This window comes from Pipistrellus kuhlii, unplaced genomic scaffold (assembly GCF_014108245.1).
Source record: "Pipistrellus kuhlii isolate mPipKuh1 unplaced genomic scaffold, mPipKuh1.p scaffold_m20_p_30, whole genome shotgun sequence".
Taxonomy (NCBI): Eukaryota; Metazoa; Chordata; class Mammalia; order Chiroptera; family Vespertilionidae; genus Pipistrellus; species Pipistrellus kuhlii.
The window spans coordinates 619,191-638,790 of NW_023425530.1; the positions used below are offsets into that span (position 1 = coordinate 619,191).

At 62.4% G+C, this 19,600-nt stretch overlaps 1 protein-coding gene across 6 annotated transcripts in view; it reads left to right on the forward strand.

The window, feature by feature from the left end:
* Positions 1-1,245: 1,245 nt before the first annotated feature.
* The window catches only part of NFIC (nuclear factor I C), a 65,145-nt gene continuing 46,790 nt past the window's right edge, over positions 1,246-19,600 (forward strand). For 3 of the 6 annotated variants that reach the window (XM_045589054.1, XM_036459815.2, XM_036459817.2), the window contains exons 1-2: positions 7,939-8,091; positions 17,158-17,689. In XM_045589054.1, the coding sequence (XP_045445010.1) occupies positions 8,062-8,091; positions 17,158-17,689 (562 nt within the window). In that variant the 5' untranslated portion in view covers positions 7,939-8,061. Of the gene's footprint in view, positions 1,434-7,938; positions 8,092-11,108; positions 11,226-17,157; positions 17,690-19,600 lie in introns of those variants that run through there. The other 3 variants (XM_045589056.1, XM_045589057.1, XM_045589055.1) reach the window with 2 other exon arrangements.

Genomic DNA, 19,600 nt, shown 5'->3' on the forward strand with positions numbered 1-19,600 from the left:
AATCCACTTCCAGAGCCCCTAGCGTCAGCCATGGCTCCAGAAGGGCAGTCCCAGGGTCTGATTTTCTTCTCCCGGGATGCTGCCTGTCCACATCCTAAACCCTGGCGTCCTCCCAGGGGCAGCTGGGAGCCGTGTCCCCAAAGGGGTCCCTGAATTCCTGGAGGGAACTGGGGTCGCTGGCAGGAGGAAGTCAGATATGGGATCTTCTCCACCCCACCAGGCCCGAGAACATCCCCTCCCGTCGTCCCCCAGCTGCGCCAGACGCAGAGCCTAGAGGGGGGAAGGGGGCGGCGCCTGCGCTGCGGCGGCCGGAGGAGGGGGGACTGCGGAGAGCGCCTGGGAGGGGCGGGGGAGCGGAGGCTGCGGCACCGCGTCCCGGCCCGCGGCAGCCGAGCGGCAGGGGCGGGGGCGCCGACCCTCCGCGGCTCCTCCCCTCCCCCACTGCGGGGACCTCGCCATTCATCCTGGCGGGGAGGGGGCGTCCGATCCCGCCCCCACCCTCCCCTCCCGCCTCCAAGCCCCGCGTGACCCCCAGGGGACCCCCGCCCCCAGGTCTGTCGCCCTCGGTGTCCGAGTCTCTGCGTCCCCATCTGCCCCGTCTCCCCGCTGTGCGTGTTTGTGACCGTGTGTACCCGGGGCACCTGCACCCTCACGGGCCCGGCCAGGGTGGCTGGCGCGCCGGCCTAGCACGGTGATCCCTGGGGTGTCTTGCCATGATTGTCCACCTCTGTGTCCGGATGACACCCCGAGGCTGTGAGCGTGTGGGTCCCCGTGTGTCTGCCTGGGTGGCACTCTCAGGCTGTCAGTGTGCGTCTGTGCTGGTGGCATCCTGCAAGAGGTGTGCCTCCCAGACACCCCATCGGCTGTGCGCGCGGGTCCCCGTGTGTCTGGGTGCCCCCCGCAGGCTGTCTGGAACGCGCCGCCGGCGCTCGGGGCTCGGGGTGCGGGTCTGCGCGCGTCGGTGTGCTGGTGACAGTGGGAGGCGAGGAGGCCCGGGCCGCCGGTGCCCCTAGCCGCCTGCGTGTGTGTGCATGTGTGTGTGTGAGCGTGTGTGTGAGCGTGTGTGTGTGTGAGCGCGCGCCGCGGAGACGCTGGTTTCGCTCGAGCCGGCCGGGGGCTCCGCGACCCGCCGCCGCCGCCGCCGCTCCCCGGCCTCCCCCGGCGCGGGCCGGGCAGGGATGGAGCTGCCGCAGCCGGGGCCGGGGCGCCCGGCAGCCTGAGGAGCCGGCGACGCGCGGGGCCGGGGGAGGCGGGCCGAGGGGAGGGTCCTGAGCACCGGGGGGCGGGCACGGCGCGCCCCCTCCCTCGCGCGCCCGCGCCCTCCCCCGCGCGCCCTCCCTCGCCGCCTCCTCCCGCCGCCTCCGGCCCCCCCGCGCCGGGGACCGAGCGCGCTCGCTCCGGCGCCGGCCTCGCCTCCTCGCAGCAGCGCCATGGTACGTCGCCGCCCCCACTTTCGTTTTCGCCCGGGGAGTTTTTGGGGTGGTGCGTGGGCTCCGGGCGAAAGTTGTCAGGTCTGGGGGGGCTGCCCCGAGGAAGGGTTGATGCAGGGACCCCCGCTCCCTCCCGCCACCCGGGACCCCGGCCCGCCGACGCCCCCCTCGCGTCTGGGGGCGGAGCTGGCAACAGGGCGCAGCGGGGGATCCCGAGTTGCGGGGGGAGGGCTCGCCGGAGCCGCTGGATCGGCGGGGAGGGCGGGGCTCCCGGGAGAGGGTCCCCCCCAACCCGGCCGGACCCCCGCCCCCTACCGGGCCCGGTGGGAGGCGGGAGGGCGCGGCGTGGGGCGCCTGACCCCGCAGCGCGCAGCCCGCGGGGGAGCGGGCCCGGGATGGGCCGGGGCCGGGGCTGCGGCGGCCCCCGGGCGCCCGGCCCGGCGAGCGCGGCGCGCCAGCTAGCGGAAAATGGCCGCTGCGGAGAGGGGCGGAGAGCGCCGCGGCCCCGCCGGGCGCCTTGAACTTGGAGCCGGGCGGGCGGCTGCTCCCAGCGCCGCGCAGGGGAGCCCGGGGCCTGCCCTGCGCAGCGGAGCCCCGCCCCCAGGCCGACCCCGGCCCACCCGGCCCCTCGGATCCCGCCGGGAGGGGTCACCGGGCCCGGCCGGAGCGCCCCAGGCGGGCGAGCGTCCGCGCCTGCACTGGAGGGTTCCGGTGTCTGGTCCGCGGGCGTCGGTGGCAGCTGTGTTTGGGGCTGCAGTGCTCCTGCTCCCAAACGGATCGGCACGGGAATCCGGGGCTGCGTTCGCGGGTCTGTGCTGCCAGGTGGTCCTGTCCCCGTCGGTGGGTCCCCGGGTCCCCAAGCGTCGGGTCCTCTTCTTTCTGTGTCTGCGCACCCACGTGGCTGGGTGTGTTGTGCTGCGTGTGGCAGAGCGTCGTGCGGCTCTGGACAGTGTGCGTGTGTTTGGGTAACCGGCGGCTTGCCGTGTGTCCCTGTGGAGCGGTGCTGGGAGGCCGTGTGGCTGCGCCGTGTGCCCCCGGGGGCAGCGATGTCCCCGGGTGACCTTAAGGTGTCCCTGTGTGAGTGACAGCCAGGGGCTGTCGGTGAGTGCAGAGTGGGAAACGGTGTCGTGTGGCCACGTCCCAGGGGACAGTTGGGTGTTTCTCTCTCTTTGCAGGCGATGGGCGCTGAGTGTCTGTCTTGGGGATGGGTCTACACTCTCCTCCCTCCTCTCCAGTTCCTTTTTAACTGCCCCAGGGCTGCTGGGGGAGGGGCTTCCTCTGCCTAGCCTCACCCTCACTCCCCCCACCCCCTGCCATTCCCCCTGCCTCGGGATCCCCAATGGCATGGACCTGGATGGCCCTGGCTTGAAGTTCAGGCGGAGGTGGCTCAGGGACAGTCACTCCAGGGGCTGTGCCTACTGGGGAGGGGAGCAGGGAGGTGTGGGTCCCCCCTCTACTGCGGAGGAGGTCCTGAGGAGGGTTGGTTACAGAAGTGCCAGGGGCAGTTCGGGCTCAGGGCTGTGGCCAAACAGACCCCCTTAGCCCCCTCCTGCCTCTATGCACTTGCCAGGGGACCAGGCAGGGTGGGTGGGGGTCCAAAGGGCTGTGTTCCACCCTCCAGGGCAATCCCTGCCCAGGGCCTCTCTGTAACTTTCTGAAGAGGAAAGCGCGAAGGTCAGGCCAAATCTCTGCTTTTGACTCCAGACCTGCACCTCATGCTGGGAGGGCTGTTTGGGAAGGAGGAGGGAAAGGGTCCCGCGTTGACACAGGAGTACAAACAGCGCTCAGGGTTCCGTGTTCCCACCAGTTCCCCACCCTCAGGCTCTTCCACTCCATCCTCACCCCTCCCTACAGCGACTGCAGACACAGCCCTCTCCCGCACACTTCTCTGCAGGCACACTCACTGGCTGCGCTGCACCGCACTCCCCCATCCATCCCACTGTCTCCAGGTGCCCAGGGGGACACGTTCACGTAGGCACCTCCACAAGCGCACACCCAAGACGCATCTTTAAGAGGCACCTGGTCAGTCACACCTGTACATCACTCTGTGCACACAGCCACACAGATCCACACTGTCACACACACACAAATACACACCAGCGCTCACAGGCACCTGCATTTATGGGAGCGGGAGGAACCCAGCTGTGGGGACTGCCCGGAGAAAGGAACAGGGATGTGGCGTGCTGTGTGTCACTGTGTGCATGTGTGTGTGTGTCCCCATATACCTGTGTACGAATACTGGATTCTGTTGTAGGTGTGTGTGCTTGTTAGCATGTGTCATTGTGTTTGGGTATCTGTGATTATGGGAGAGTGTATGCATGTTGTGTTTGTGTATACATTTGTGTGGGTCTGTGTGTCAGTGTGTTTTTCTGTATTTGTGTGCATGTAATTTGCGTGGGTCTGTGCGTGTCTGTGCGGTGCTGTCTTCATGTGAATCTGTGTGTTGTGTCTGTGTGACTGTGTGTGATATGTGTGTCTGTGTGCATCATGTTGGATCTGTTTATCCGTATATGAGTCTGTGTATGTGAAAAATCTATGTCCGTGTGGCATGTCTGTGTATGTCTGTGTGAATCTGTGAATGTGTGGTATGCTGTGTGTGTTTGTATGTGTCTGGATGTGTATCTATGACAGTGCCAACCCTAGTGTCATATCCCACCTTGACTTCTCATGACTGAGGACCTGAATGCTCCCTTCTAGAGCTACCGTTTCTTATCTGCAAAATGGGAACTGGCACTCCATGGCCAAGGAGTGGCATGGTCAGGACCAAGCACTCAGGCCTGGCTCCGTGCTGTGTCCTCTGTTCTGGGGGGAGGGTGCGGGGTGTGGCAGCTGTGGTGTTCCCACTGGTCCCTCTTCTCCCTGCCTGAGCTGCTCTGTGAGTGCCACTCACTGCTCGTGGACATCTGAGGAGAGGACAGAAGTAAAGATGGAACCTTCCTCACCACCCCACCCTGGTCAGAGCCCAATCCAGGGATGCCCTGTTGTCATCAACCTCGTTTTAGTAATTGCAGGTGGAACAGATACACATTCTTATGAAGGACACACGTATATTCTTATAAAGCTTACATTCACATCTTATACCATAAAGGACACACGTATATTCTTTATTAAAAAAATCCTAAATGAGACCTTGACTCCTCCAGCTGAGTCTACAACAGACGTTCTCAGCCAGGGCTGGCTTTGCCCCTATGGGGCAATGGGCAGTGTCCAGGGGCGTCTGTGACTGCCATGCTGGGGTGTTCCTGGCATGTAGTGGGAGAAGGAATGGGGTCCAGACCTCACTCTCCCCAGGTGTCTGTCTCTGGAGACGTCCCACGTAGGAGCCCCGTGTTCTGTGGAGCTGCATAGTATGCCGGCCCGGGCCATGTCCTTGGCAGTGTCCACTGCCCCCCCCACAGAGGGACACAGGGCGGCTGGCTCCAAATTGTCAACACTACTTGCATCATTATCCGGGACAGTTACAGAGAAGCCAAGAGCAAATTCTAGGGAAAGTCCTTTTTAAAAATTTTTTTAACAAAGGAGCTAATTTGTGGTCCAAAATGCCAGGAACTAAATTATGCACCCCCCCCCTCAACCCCCACAACCCTTCCACACACAGGTCTGATTCCATCAGTTGCTTTTTATTTTTTATTTTTCAAAAACATATATTATTGATTTTTTTACAGAGAGGAATAGAGAGTTAGAAACATTGATGAGAGAGAATCACGATCAGCTGCCTCCTGCACACTCCCTACTGGGGATGTGCCCGCAACCAAGGTACACGCCCTTGACCAAACCCAGGACCTTTCAGTCCGCCGCAGGCCCACACTCTATCAACTGAGCCAAACCAGTTTTGGCCAGTTGCTTTTTAAAGAAACCACTGTGTGCAGGCATTGTTCTCACCTCTGGCCAACCTGTAATTGATTTATCCATAATCCAGGGGGTAGGAATGATCATCGATCACCCAATTTCACAGAGTGGGGAGCCGAGGCACAGGGGAGGTTAAGTTGCTGGCTGGCAACATAGATCCAGGCTGCACCCTTTCAGCACAACTGGCCTGCTGTGGACCTACTGTGTGCACTGCAGGGGTCTCTCCTTCCCTGAACCGTGGGAAATTATCTATAAAGGGGTAGGCAAAGTAGGTTTACAGTTGTGAGTTTATGACACAGAATTTCTCCTTGCATTATTTATTAATTATTGTATTCTAACTGTAAACCTACTTTTGCTAACCCGTGTGTGTGTGTGTGTGTGTGTGTGTGTGTGTGTGTGTGTATGGGTTGCTGGTAGTGGACTTGCAGAAGGTTCTACCATCCACCACAACTAATAATATTAGCACAGTCCTCACACACATATCTCATTATCTCACGGACTCTGATGTCTGCAGTCTTCCGAGCTGTGTCCTGATGTCGCCATTTCACACGTGTGAAAACTGGGGGCAGTCTGTGCTCTCCAAACTTTACCAGGAAAGGAAGCTCACCTGCTCCGTGAGGGCGGCGGGGATGGGGCGCGCTCTGAGGAGAGTGCTCCGAAATCCATTTTAACTTTTAAACGTCTGTGAATTGGGTGGGTCTGCCATCTACATGTTCCTGGCTTTTTTTTTTTTTTAAATAAAATATTGCTTTGTTTTATGTTTGCATTTGGGTTCCTGGGCACCTGCCTCCCCCATTCATCCTGGAATTTGCACTGTGGGGGGTTTAAAAAAAACATTTGTGAAGCACTCAGGATGTGCTAAGCGCTGTTTGAATAACTGTCAGCCACACGCTGAGAAGCACAGGTACCAGGGAATCTGCTGCGGATGAATCCTGCTCCCTCCTCTGCTCCCTCCTCGTCAGGCACTGCGGCCATGGGCCTGCATTCCCTGGGCCTCAGTTTCCTCCCCAGTAATTCAGAGAAATGTCAGGGTTGTTGGCCTGGGCGTGGGGCCCGAGCCCCACATTGGGAACAGGACGCCTTTGGCCTCAGGATGTTCCAAGGGACTAGTCAGAAGGGCCAAGCTTTCTAACAATGTGTTGGTGCACTTCAAAAATATTTTTATTGATTTTAGAGAGTGGGGTAGGAAAAAAACATTGATGAAGAGAGAGAATCACTGGCCTGCTGCCTCCTGCACGCCCCACAGTGGGACCAAACCAGCGCGACCCTGGCATTTGCCCTGATGGGGACCCCAAGGTTTATAGGTCAGTGCTCAACCACTGAGCCAGGCAGGCGGGTCTCTCATGCACTTTTGATAGGAAGTCACGTTTCTGCTAAATAACATTATTCTTATGCCAACTGACCCCTTAAGGCGAGCATTGCTAGGCCACTGCCCAGCGCAGGACACCAAGGGATGGAAGCCAGAGACAGTGTCCCCTCTCCTCCCGGTGGGGAGAAGCGTTTAGGCAGCCTCTGAGCCAGGCTGGGAGGATTGGGGGTGAACCTGGAAGGTTGAGTTGAGCCCAGGGGTTGAGGTCAAGGTCATCAGACATTCCTGGGACCCAGCCTGGGGAGGGGCTGGTCTGTGCTTAGTTATTCTAGACTCTAGAATAACTGGACACTGGAGTTCGGAGACTGTGGGCCACTAAACCCCAGTGCCTGTGTCCACATGTGTGAAGCAGGCACATGGCTAGCTAGCTAGGGTCCGTGGGAATCCGGGGACACCCGGGAAGAGGCTCCAAGGTTTATCTGAGGGTCTGTCTGGACATCTTCCTCCTGGGGAGCTGAGGAGACGGGGAGGGGGGAGCCAGAGCCGCCCCTCCACAGCCCCCCTTTGGTGCTGGCGGAGGAGGAAAGAGCAGATGCCTGCAGTCCTGGATAGCTGGGGGCCCTCTAGCCAATGAGGGCGCTGTTGTAGCCAAGCCCGTTGCCCGGGTACTGCAGCCCCTGGTTGGCTGGGGGTTGGGGGGACCCAGGGGAAGGGGGTGCAGGGACCCCTTCTCCGCCCTGCACCCCGGGACGTACATCTTTAAGGGAAAAGCCTCGCACTGCGCGCGGCCTCTGCACACGTCACTGCTTCATTCTCCACCCCCCCCCCCCCCCCCGCTCCTCTCTCCAACTTCCCGGCCAGCTCCGGGCGGGGTGCGGGGGGGGGGGCTCTTAAAAAATCTACCTCCGGCCCCCAAATGCCCAGCCACGGCCCGGCGCCCCCTCCCCGCCGGCCCCGGGCGGCGGTGCTGGGAGGCCCTGTGCGGCCGGTCGGTCTCGCTGCGTCCGGGCCGCGGGTCCCCACCCGGCGCCCCAGCCCAGCGGCCAGACATTCGCAGCAATAATGGGGTTCGGGAGGCGCGAGGGGAGCGCCTCTCCTTCCCCGTTCGCGCTCTTTTTTTTCTTTTTTCCCCCCTCGTTTCTTTGAAAGTTGGATGTGGAGCAGTGGGAGGTTCGGGTGGGAGGGGAGAGGCTGCCGGAGGAGGGAGGAGGGACAGAGACCCGGGCCGGAGGGGGGGAGCGGGAGAGGGAAGGTGGGGGGCAGGAAAAGAAGAGAGGGAGGGAGAGAGGGAGAGAGAGACGCAGGAGAGAGGGAGGGAGGGAGGGAGCGGGGGGAGGAGGGAGCCGGGAGGAGGCGGCGAGGCGCGCGCCGGCCGCGGCGGGGGGGCGGGGGGGCTGGAAAAATGACTCAGTAAGTTCAGCGCCCGCTCCGCCGCCTGCGCTCCCGCCGCGCCCGCCCGCCCGCCCGCCCGGGATGTATTCGTCCCCGCTCTGCCTGACCCAGGTACGCCCCCCGCCCGCCCGCCCGCCGCCCCGGCCCGCCGCCTCGCGCCCCGGCCCGCCGCCCGCACCCGGGCCTGGGAGTCCGGGAGCCCGAGGAGGCGGGACGGGAAAGGCACGCGTCCCTCCGGCCGCCCGGACCGGATGCCCCGACCTGGGATCGGGGGCCGGTGGGGGATGGGCCGGGCTGAGGACCCCCCCCCCCCACCCCCTCCTGCACCCGGACTCCGGCCCCGCCGCTCCCCCCCCCCCCGCACCCCCGGATTCTCCCCCCTCCTCCCGGACGCAGGGCTCGGGCTGCTGCAGGTTCGCCCGCCCCTATGCAGGGCGAACTCCCCCACCCACTCGGGGAGGTCTGCGGGGCGCCCCCAAAGACGGGGGTCTGGGTGAACCCCGCGCCGGGCCCGGGCCTGCCTCCGGGGGCACGGAGCGGCGGGCCCCCTCCCCGGACGCGGGATGTGCTCCCCGATCCTCCCCGCACCAAGGTTGCGCCCCGCGCTCCGGCCCGGCCGCCTTTCCCCCATTACTGGCCCACGTGTGCGGGGAGGGGGAGGGGGAGGGGGCGCGCGAACTTGGAGGCACCGGCGGGGGAGGAGGGGTGCTGGCCGGCCTGGCTGAACCTCCCGCCCCCCTCCGCGCTCCCACCACCGTCCCGACGTTTTCCCGCATCGATTTGGGGATTATTGAGCCGCCGCCGCCGGGAGGAGCGGGAGGAGCGGGAGGAGCCGGAGGCCGGCTCGGGGTCTGGCGGGCACTGCGGCGCTGCTCCCGCCTCGGCGCCGGCACCTGCCCCTGCGCCCTCCCGCAGCCTCTCACCGCTGGCCCCGCGCCCTGGCGGCCCAGTGGGCCTGGTGCAGAGCCGGGTGGGGAGCTGCCCTTCCCAGGCCGCACCCGCACCCGGGGACGTCCCGGCTCCCTCGCGGACAACACCCCCTGCCCTGCCTTCGAGCTCTACTCCCTCCCCATCCCTAGTCTTTGGGTGGGGTTCTAGCCTCAGTTTCCCGAGGTGGCATGGGGCTACTAGGGCAGGTTCTGGAGAGGGGGGCAGCAGGGCCTGCAAGCCGCGGGGTGCAGTCCTGGATATCCTAGGAGCTCGGAGTGGGCGCACGCAGATGCCCAGCCTGAGCCCCAGGGACTGTCAGTCTCTGCCAGGGGTCCCCCCACTCATGATCCTGGGGTCCCCCTCATTCTGGAAGGGTCTTTGTCACTGGCCCCCTCCAGCCCCCAGCGGAGGAGTTCCTGCCTCGACGCAGACAGTGCGGGCTGGAGCTGAAGGGGGCTCAGGCTTGTCCTCCTGGGGATCTCCTGGGTGACCTTGGGCAAGTCCCTGCCCCTCTCCAGCTCCCCCTCTCCCCCCCCCACGCCCCTCTGAGTAACTTTTGGGGGAGGGCCCCTCAAAGTAGTCAACGCTGGCCCACCTCAGTCTCCCAGTCATCCTGACGTTCCCCAATAACAATTAGGGTTCCAGTCCAGTTGCTCCATGACCTTGGGCCTTAGGGGTGGATGGCTCTGGGCGCCCCTGCCCGTTCTGCTCCTCCTGTGCGCTCCCTAGAACCACGGGGGGGGGGGGGGGGGGCAGAGGAAGCTATTCCAGGCGAGGAGGTTGGAAGGCCGCCTGTTGTCACTGCGCCCTGGAATTCCCCATCAGGACGCCTCGGGAGACAGGCCTCCATCCACGTTGCAGAGAGGGGGTGGCGGGCGAGCCAGAGCCCTGGCATCACCGGTGAACTTGGGCACTCGCTGGGCCTGGCTTCCCCCGGAGCGGGGCAAGGACCAGCCAGGCGGCACTCGCTCGCGTAGAAACATGAAATCACAAAAATCAGAGGTTGCTGGGTGTAAGGGACAGGGAGACCAGGAGACAGGCGGGCAGGCAGAACCCAGAGTGCTCCAGCTGGGGTGGGGAGGGAGCCGCCTGTGGCAGGGACTCCCCTCTGTTTATCCTCCCAACGCCCTCCCCCACCCTGGAGAGGAGTCCCCCCCTCAGGCCCCTCCCCCAGCCTCAGTTTAATCCCTGCAGCTCCTCCAAGGCCCAGTTTGGGGACCTGGTTGGACCCTGGCTGCTCCTGCAGGACCCCCACCCCTGGCTGCCTGGCTGCGTCTCCCTAGCCTGCCCCCACCCCATTTCTCTCTGTCTCTGTCTCTCCCTGTCTCTCCGCCTGTCCCCGTCTCTCCATCTCTGTCTCTCCCTGTCTTTCTCTGCCTCTCGCTCTCCTTGTCATTCCATCTGTCTCTGTCTCTTCCCGCCTGCTGTCTCTCTCCAGGTCTGTCTCTCACCATCTCTTTCCCCTCTCTGCCTGTGTCTCTCTCCTTACCCCATCTGCCTCTCCCTGTTCTCCCTGTGTCTCTGTCTGCATGCCTCCCGCCCCCCCCCCCAGCTTGAGGACTCATTTTACAACCTGAGTCCAGCCTAAAATAGCTCCCTTTTAGCTGATCCCACCTGGGTCCTCCTAGGAGCTGAGACTGGCTGGGGGTGGGGGGCAGGTCTGGTGCCAGCTGCCCTGTGCCCCCTGCCTGCCCACCTGGGGGGGCAGGGAATGGTGGCCCTGAAGGATTCTGGGAGCCCTGTCCTTGTTTCCTTGGTGGTGACTCAAGCACTTTTTCACTTTTACTCTTAAGAGGAACTGTGTGGAGCAGCCGTTACTTCCATAAATCCTGCCAGCGGGAAGGCCGCCTCCCCGCGCTCGCCCCACTCCGGGCCTCCCCCCCGCTCCCCCTGCCTGCTGCCACCGCCACGTTAGTTATTCCGGGTTTGGGGCCAAATCGCTCTTGGCTGCAGTGCCCAGGATTCCCGGGGCCACAGCCAGTGCAGCTGCCAGCCCCCCCTCCCGCCTCACTCATTCATTCTTCCCTTCATTCCTTCACACGGGTCCTCAGGGAGGCACTCTCTTTAAAAATATATTTTTTAATTGATTTCAGAGAAGAAGGGAGAGGGAGAGAGAGGTAGAAACATCAACGACAGGAGAGAGAATCATTGATTGGCTGCTGCCTGCACGCCCCCTACTGGGGATGGAGCCTGCACCCTGGGCATGTGCCCTGATGGAGTCGAACCCAGGACCCTTCAGTCCGCAGGACAGAGGAGCCAACCAAACCAGCACTCTGCTGCCGTTTCTCCAGCGGGGAGACGGAGGCTGGGCGAGGGTACCCAACTTGGTTAGATTTAATAGATGTTCACGAAGCCTCTCTCGTGGGGGTGGGAGAGGCAGGAGGCAGTGAGATCTAGGCCTGCTATGGGCTCTGCCAGGGTCAGGCATCTCCAGCACCTCCGGGCTGGGAAAGGGAAAGGGGCCAGGACCAGAGAGGGTCCGGGCCTGCCAGGGCAGCACAGCATGGCTGGTGAGGCTGGGGGGTGGGGCACCCCTGGTTGGCTGGCCTCCCCGTGTGCCCTCCACTCAGGGCACGGTGGCCTCTGATTCGATCCTGTAAAAGGCACAGCCTCCTTCATGTCTCTGTCTCTGTCTCCGTGTCCGTGTCTCTCCCCCCTCCCTCCTCTGCGGTGGAGGTGCCTCAGCATCAGGGCCCAGCTCCTTGTAAATCTGCTGGGATTTTGGCCTAGTCAGCATTCTCTCTCTCTCTCTCTCTCCCTCTCCCTCTCCCTCTCTCGCTCCCTGCCTCCCTCCCTCCTTCCGTCTCTCTCCCTCCGTCTCCCTCTGCCTCCGTCTCTTCTCTCTTCCTGCCCCAGCCTCCCTCCCTCCCTGTCTCATGACAGATGGATGGGAAATGCTGAGTCCTGGGCCTGCTGCTCCATGCAGCTGCTGCCTGTGTCCATGCACCTGGGTGTATGGTGGCCTGTGGTCAGTAGTACAGGGTGCCCACATCCCCATGCACCCGCTGCAGATGTGCTCTAAGGTGGGGGTGGTGGCAGACCCGGAGGGTGGTCTCAGGTCTTCGTGCTCGGGAGGCTCCAGTGGCGTTTTCTTTCCAGCTGGTGACGGGGCGGGTCACCTGGACCGCTGTGCCTCCGTGTCTGCCCGTGTCCTCCCAGGGCAATGAGGGGACTGGTAACCTTCAGCTCCTCAGGCTGCCCGGGGACTCAGCGAGGCAGGACGCCTCTGAGGTGCTGGCGCAGGGCCTGGCACTCAGTCAGTCCTCATAAATGAGTGTTGTGTGAATGGATGGGTGGTTCTGCCAGTTCCCCATGCCTTCCTTCGATCGGTTCTTCACCCTCCACACGGGGCCTGGCATACAGTAGGCACCAAATAACTTAGGTAGAGTGACCTCGTGAAAACTAGAGCTTTGAGCCATGAGGATTTTTCTGTTGAACTTTCAGCCCAGCCCTGCCCAGGCTCTTCCCGTTTGGCCAGGCCTTCGTTAGTTGGGGTGTTAGGGGGCCAACAGGCAGAGGATGAGATTGTGGATTCGGGGGGGCGTGGGCAGGGAACAAGGTGACAGGCTGTCTCTTTGGCTGGCGTGGGCCACCTTCTCCTCGGGGAGGCCCACTCCAGCCAACAGTGAGAGGATGGAGCAGGGGGCGGGAGTCACGCAGATTCAGAGCGCGCATACGGAGCACCGAGTGGGCTCAGGCCGCGCGCTCCAGGGGCCGCAGCAGGTCCACAGTCACAGGAACTCTGGTGGTGGCCCTAGCTCCGCTCCTTCCTGGCCTCAGTGCTCTGTGCCTCAGTCTCTCCCTCCAGACAGTGGGCACCATCAGTGCTCAGCCTTGCGAGGCACAACATTTCTCCTGGAACACCATGGCCCTCTGGCTCCGCCCCCATCCTCTTCCTGGGGCGCCAGGGGGAATAGGACACCCAGGGCTCACCCTTGCTGTCAGTGGGGTTTTCACTCTGGTTTGTTTGCCAGAATTCCTCTCCTTGGCCTGGCCCATCAGGTCCCGCCCAGCCAGCCTGGGTCCCCTCCCTGCCCTCAGCGCCCCTCCTCTCACTCCTGTTCCCTCGGCCACGCTCCCCTGCCTCCTCGCTGTTCCTACGGGGCGTGAGGCACGGTCCGGGTGCTGCTTCTCCCCCAGAAGCTCCTGCTCTGGGCTGTCACCTTCAGGGGCCCTGTCCTCTGAGAGACCCTTCCCGACCTCCCCGCTAACACACACCGCCCCCCACATCCCCTCCCCCCTGGCCCCTCACACTCCTTTGCACTCAGTGCAGCCTGATGTTTTATCGCCTCCTTGTTGGCTTGTTTAGTGTCCATCCTGCCATAGGATCTGCATGAGGGCCGAGCCCAGGTGACTTCTGGGCCCCAGCACCCTGCACACAGCAGGCACGCAATGAGTGCTTGGTGAGCAGCTGAATGACTCTCTCTCATTAGATAAGAGCTATCCATCTGCTCTGAGCTTGGGGGGGGGGGGGGGTTAGCCTAGGTTAGGAACCCTAACTCTGGCGCCAGGTGGGTCTGCGTTCACATATGAGCTCTGCTGTCTGCCATTTCACTGGGCTCTCCCGGAGAAGGGCACACGGGGACCAGGGCTTCCAGGGATGCATAGGAGTTTGGGTTGAGCACTTAGGACGTGGGAGAGACGGATTCCCAGTGGCGTTTGCTGAGTTGCTGAGTGAACGAAGGAGGGAGAATCCTTCCGGAAATGCTTTTGGAGTGGGAATGGGAGTTCCTCGTGCTGCCTGCTGTGTTGCCCTGGACTGTCGGGGTGGGCGGGACACGGGGGGCGGGAGGGGCACAGCCAGGGCACAGTTGTCCAGTCCATAGGCCCAGCAAGGGCTCAGACCCAGTGCCTACCTCCAAGCTGCCGCTGCCCATTGGAGGGCCAGTGGGCCTTCTGGGGAAGGCCTAGTCTCGTTCCACCTCCCTCCACTCTGGTTACCAGGCCACAGGCAAGCCCCCCAACTCTCCCCCCAACCCCCCACCCCCGCCTGGCCGCAGTGTCCCCCCTGCCCATTGTACAAAGGGAGCCTGAAGCCCGAGGACGAAGGTGAAAACGGAGGCTAATGTCGCCCACAGGCCTGCCTCGTCCTGAGTGCCTCAGCCCCAGGGCTTGAGGTTAGAGGAGGAGCAAGAGCTGAACTCAGACTCCACAGCTTGTGTGGCCCAGGCGAGGTCTGAGGGAACCTTGAGGAGAGCTGAGAGCTGCATGAAGGAAGGAACACTGGAAACAGGGCTTTGAGGGGTGTGTAGGAGTTTGGGAGCCTGCCTGGCGGCCTGTGCCCTGTCAGCCAGCGGGGGCATGGGGAGGTGCCTGCGGAAGAAGCCCTGGCTGTTGCGGGTTTTGTGGGACGAGAGTGACAGGCGGCCTCTCATCTGGTCTGACCTCCCTGGGAGGACAGGGAGGACAGGGCCACAGGTCCACGACCCAGTTACGGACTGTTTGTCTTCCTCCGACCAGGACCAGCTGGGGTCACTGGTGACGTGGGCTCCCACCCCTGCTCTCCTCTGGCACCTTTCCCCAGAGAGGGTGTGGAGATCAGGGGGGAGGAGGGAGGGAAGGGCTCAGAGAGAGAGGGAAGGAGCTGGAACAAGGTTGGGGGCTCAGAGAAGAGGGGCCACGACGCAGAAAAGGAATTGAGTTGAGAAGTGGGGAGGTGTCCCTAGAGGATGGTGTCAGGGGAGGAGGAGTCTGGGGCCTGGAGCCCGCCCCTGCAGGTGACACCCAGCTGCCTCTTCCCAGCCCCCTCTTATCAGGGCACAGTGCTCACCAAACTGGGCGGCAGCCACAGCCCAGCGTCAACTCTGCTGCCCTGGCACCCCCTCCACAGGGCAGTGACTCCCTGTGCCCGGGTCCCCGGCCAGAGGGCCTGGGCTCTGGGCCCTGCTCTGCGGACTGGCTGTGTGCCCCTGGGCAAGTGGCTCCCCGTCTCTGGGTCTGGCACATCAAAGGGCATCCAGGCACAAGGCAGGCAACCGGGGTGGGACGGACGGACGGACGGGCAGGAGATGGCCCCTCGGTCCTCTCCCTGCCTCCACAGGTCAGCGGGCTGGGGCGGCACCGAGGGCCCCGGTCCAGGCCCTGCCAGTTGTTCCAGTGACTCATGCTCCAGGGCACTTTGGAGTGGGGATCTGGGCACACACGCTGAGCCCCTCGCAAGCCACCCTGGCCAGGGCCGGAGGCTATTTTCAGAGCCTCGGTATAGGTGAAATCTGAGGCCCTCCCCTTCCCCCAGCACCCGGTGGCCGGAGATGGCTCTGAGGGAGATGAAGCACTGAGCAGGGAGGGGGTGCCAGCCGGGGGTACCCTGGTCTGGAGGTGGGACCGAGCCCAGCCACACCCACCTCGAAAGCAAACCGGGATCCCAGAGCAGCTGTTTCTGGCTCAGAGACCCCAGCCTGGCAGAAAGCAGGCTGCTCTGAGAAAGGGGCCCGATGGCCTCCTCAGGGTGGGAGGCCTGGGTCCTCATTCTCACACAGGCTCTGAGAGCGGGACCTCCACCAGGTCTCCACCCCTCTCTGAGCCTCAGTTTCCCCATCCCACAATGTATAGCAAAGCCATGGGCCTTTTCCTGCCCCTGGGAAGATTGTAAGCAACCAAAACATTGTAGCAATGTCCATAATAATAGTAATAGCTAATGCAGCCTTTGAGAGCGGGGCAGATCACGGGTTCACAAGCCAGGAAGAGATGTCACCCCATTCAGGAAGCCTAGCACAGTCCCGGAAGAGTAAGACCGATGTTTCTCTCCTGTCTTCCTTTCCCCTGGAATGTCCCACTCCCTGAGCCCGAGGAACCAGGTCCCGGATGTTCTGCAGCCCGTTTCCCTTGCTAGAAAACGGAGAGAATGACACAGTCCTAGAAAGGGATGGGGCTTCCCATGTGGCTCTCCAAGGAACCCTACTGGGGTTTTGTGGAGAAAGTCAGGTGGGTGTGGGGTCTGGTCCCAGCCCCTCATGACTGGGTCCCCTCGTGCAGTCTCTGTTTCCTCGTTGTGGGCCCAGCAACACTCCTTAGGCACAATGGCAGGGAGGTGTTGAAGTCATAGCTCTGGCCAGGTCTCAGCCTCCCCAGACTCAGTTTTTCCATCTGTGGAATGGGTCTGTGGGGAGGGGGAGGGGAACTGACCCCCAGGGGGCCTCTCTCTAACTCTGAACCTCCATGGCTGAGCTCCCCTGTCTAGTGTATTCTGACCTGTGTCTCCGGCCTCAGCTTTCCTGGGCCCTTCACTGGGCCTGTGCAGGAGCCCCCACCACCAGCCCCTGACATCCAGGTGTCCTAGTCGAGGCCTGTGGGCCTCAGCCCTCATTTTTCCCTCAGTGCCAAAGGCCAGTAGAGGCAGCCCTGGACCCCCATCTGGTGTCAGCTTCCTCTGCCGAGCAGTGGGTCTGAGAAAGGAGCCCCAAGCACTATTCTCCAAGCCTGGTTTTTCCTGCAGTCATTGAGGACCCACTGTGTGCTCGGCCCTGCTCTCAACAGTAGAGCTCACACTACACCCTGGGGCCGGATGCCAGCCACCTGTTTTTGTCAATAAAGTTTTATTGGAATACTGCTCTGCCCGTCATTCACATCTTACCTATGTTGCACTTACAGGGTAGAGTGGAATTCTGGCAACTAAAATATTCACTGTCTGTTCTTATGGTACTTTCAAACCCCATTTCTAGAAGGCAGAGAATGGATCCATGACATCCTCACTCTCCTGACCTCAGTTTTCCCATCTGTACAATGGGTCCCCATCGGTCTCCACCTGGAACCCTCAGCTTGTCCTGTTTTGAGGTTCAAGACAGTTTCCCATGAATGCCTTTCTTTTTTTCTAATTAAATTTTTATTGATCTCAGGGAGGAAGGGGGGGGGGAGAAATACAAACATCAGTGGTGAGAGAGACTCATTGATCTGCCGCCTCCTGTATACCCCACACTGGGAATGGAGCCCGCAACTCTGGCAGGTGCCTTGACCAGGAATCCAACCGTGACCTTTGGGTTCATAGGTCAGTGCTCAACCACTGAGCCATGCTGGCCGGGCCATGAGTGTCTTTCTCGGCCTGGGCTTCCCATCTCATCCCGGCCTCCGTTTCCCCACATGGGCAGTGAGTTCTCACCTGTCCCCCCCCCCCCCCCGAACTTCTGCCGGGTCCCTCCAGCCTTCCCCGGGAGGTGGAGGGTCGCAGTGCTCCCCTGCCTCCCCCTCCTCCGCGGCCGGTCCTGGGTGCCCGGCGCCTGCTGACCGCCCGCCTCTCCCTCCCGCCCGCAGGATGAGTTCCACCCGTTCATCGAGGCGCTGCTGCCTCACGTGCGCGCCTTCGCCTACACCTGGTTCAACCTGCAGGCGCGGAAGCGCAAGTACTTCAAGAAGCACGAGAAGCGGATGTCCAAGGACGAGGAGCGCGCGGTGAAGGACGAGCTGCTGGGCGAGAAGGCCGAGGTGAAGCAGAAGTGGGCGTCCCGGCTGCTGGCCAAGCTGCGCAAGGACATCCGGCCCGAGTGCCGCGAGGACTTCGTGCTGGCCATCACCGGCAAGAAGGCGCCGGGCTGCGTGCTCTCCAACCCCGACCAGAAGGGCAAGATGCGCCGCATCGACTGCCTGCGCCAGGCCGACAAGGTGTGGCGGCTGGACCTGGTCATGGTCATCCTCTTCAAGGGCATCCCGCTGGAGAGCACCGACGGCGAGCGCCTGGTGAAGGCGGCCCAGTGCGGCCACCCGGTGCTCTGCGTGCAGCCGCACCACATCGGCGTGGCCGTCAAGGAGCTCGACCTCTACCTGGCCTACTTCGTGCGCGAGAGAGGTGAGCGGAGGAGGTGGGGTGCGAGGGAGGAGGTGGGGTGCGAGGGAGGAGGTGGGGTGCGAGGGAGGAGGTGGGGTGGCTGCGTGCAAGGGAGGAGGTGGGCTCGTGTCCAGGGGAGGGGGTACCGACACCAAGGTGACCAGATGTCCCGCTTTTGGCGGGACAGTCCCGATTTCTAACCATTTGTCCCGCATCCGGCAGCGTTTTACGCTGCGGGACGCGGGACAAATGGTTAGAAATCGGAGGACAAATTGTTAGAAATCAGGACTTTTTTATTTTTTTTATTTTTTATTTTAAAATATATTTTATTGATTTTTTTTTTTTTTTTTTTACAGAGAGGAAGAGAGAGGGATAGAGGGTTAGAAACATCGATGAGAGAGAAACATTGATCAGCTGCCTCCTGCACACCCCCTACTGGGGATGTGCCCGCAACCAAGGTACATGCCCTTGGCTGGAATCGAACCGAACCTTTCAGTCCGCAGGCTGACGCTCTAACCACTGAGCCAAACCGGTCTCGGCAAATTGGGACTTTTTTTTAAAAAGGTTGCGGGACAAATTATTGGAAATCGAGACTGTCCCACCAAAAGCCGGACGTCTGGTCGCCTTAATCTACACACAGTTGGGGTGGGGAGGCCGGCCTTTGAAGGTCAGAGGGAGAGGCAGCCCTGCGCCCTCGGGGTGGGGCCGTCGCAGGGGAGTCTAAGGGGGGATGCGGGCCTACAGTGGGGTTCGAGAGAAGGTCTCGGGGGGGTAGATGTGACTCGAGGAGAGCGTGAGCGGGAAAGCGGGTTTGCCCTGAGAATCGGAAGGTAGAGGCCTCGGTGTCTGAGGGGCTGGCATGCCCTTGGCGGCTCGGGAGGCGAGACCCTGGCCCAGGTCTGATGGGCAAACCGTGGCCTGCTGGGAACAGGGATGAGGACAGGAGAGTGACGGGTGGGAGACCGTTGGCTGGTGAACACGCTGGTCCCTCTGGGGAAAGCTGGGAGCCTGCTGGGAATGCTGGTGGATGGACACTCAGACCTCCAGCAGAGGCCCAGCAGGGCACACCTTTGTGCTGCGAGTGGGAGGCTTGGGTGCTGTGTGACTCTGGCTAGGTCACCACCCTCTCTGGTCCCTAGCACCCCCAGCTCTGGCCCTTTTCGCTGGGTGTTTGCGGGCTCTGTGGTCAGACGCCTGAGGCTGAGCCGGGCAGGGGTTGTGAGCGTGCAGCCAGTCCACGGCAGCTTCCGGGAAGAGGAAATGAGGCTGAGCTGAGCTCTGCAGGATGGCTGGGCCGTGGCGGGCACGAAGGGATCCCGCAGTCAGCAGCCTGGGCGGAGATGGAGAGGCCAGATACTGGTCCAGCCTCTGGAGGTCACAGGTGCCGGTGGCCAAAGCCGGGGCCGCTGCTTCCGGTCTGCGTGTCTGTGATGAGGCTGGATATCTCACAGTTCTGTGCCTCCGTTTCCCGCCTCTGTGCTGGCTCCTGTCAGTGGTATAAGGACCAGATGAGTCTGTGGAGCTCCAGGTCTCCAGGGTGTGTAGGAGGGAGAGCCAGACAGAATTTCCCGGTTTTGACCTTGACCCCATCCGCCCCTTGCCCTGCCAGCACCAATTAGTAACAAGCCGACTGGGGCAGCCCTGAAGCTGTGCGGAGGCGGAGAAGCAGAGGAGGTGCCGGTCTCAGGCAGGGGGCAGGGGGCAGGGGCCGCCCTGGCTCATTACCATGCAGGTCCAGGTCTCCCCCTCCACATTCATCCTCCGCCCAGCCCCACCCCCACCCCCTCTGAGCTGAGCTGATAAAATTTTGAAGCAGAGTTTTCTGCCAGCGTCAGCACAATCTCCAGGCGCCGCCCCTCCCCCACAGACCCCCTCCCCCTCTCAGCTCAGCAGGCAAACTAGGCCTCCAGGCCTCCCCAGACACCTTCAGGC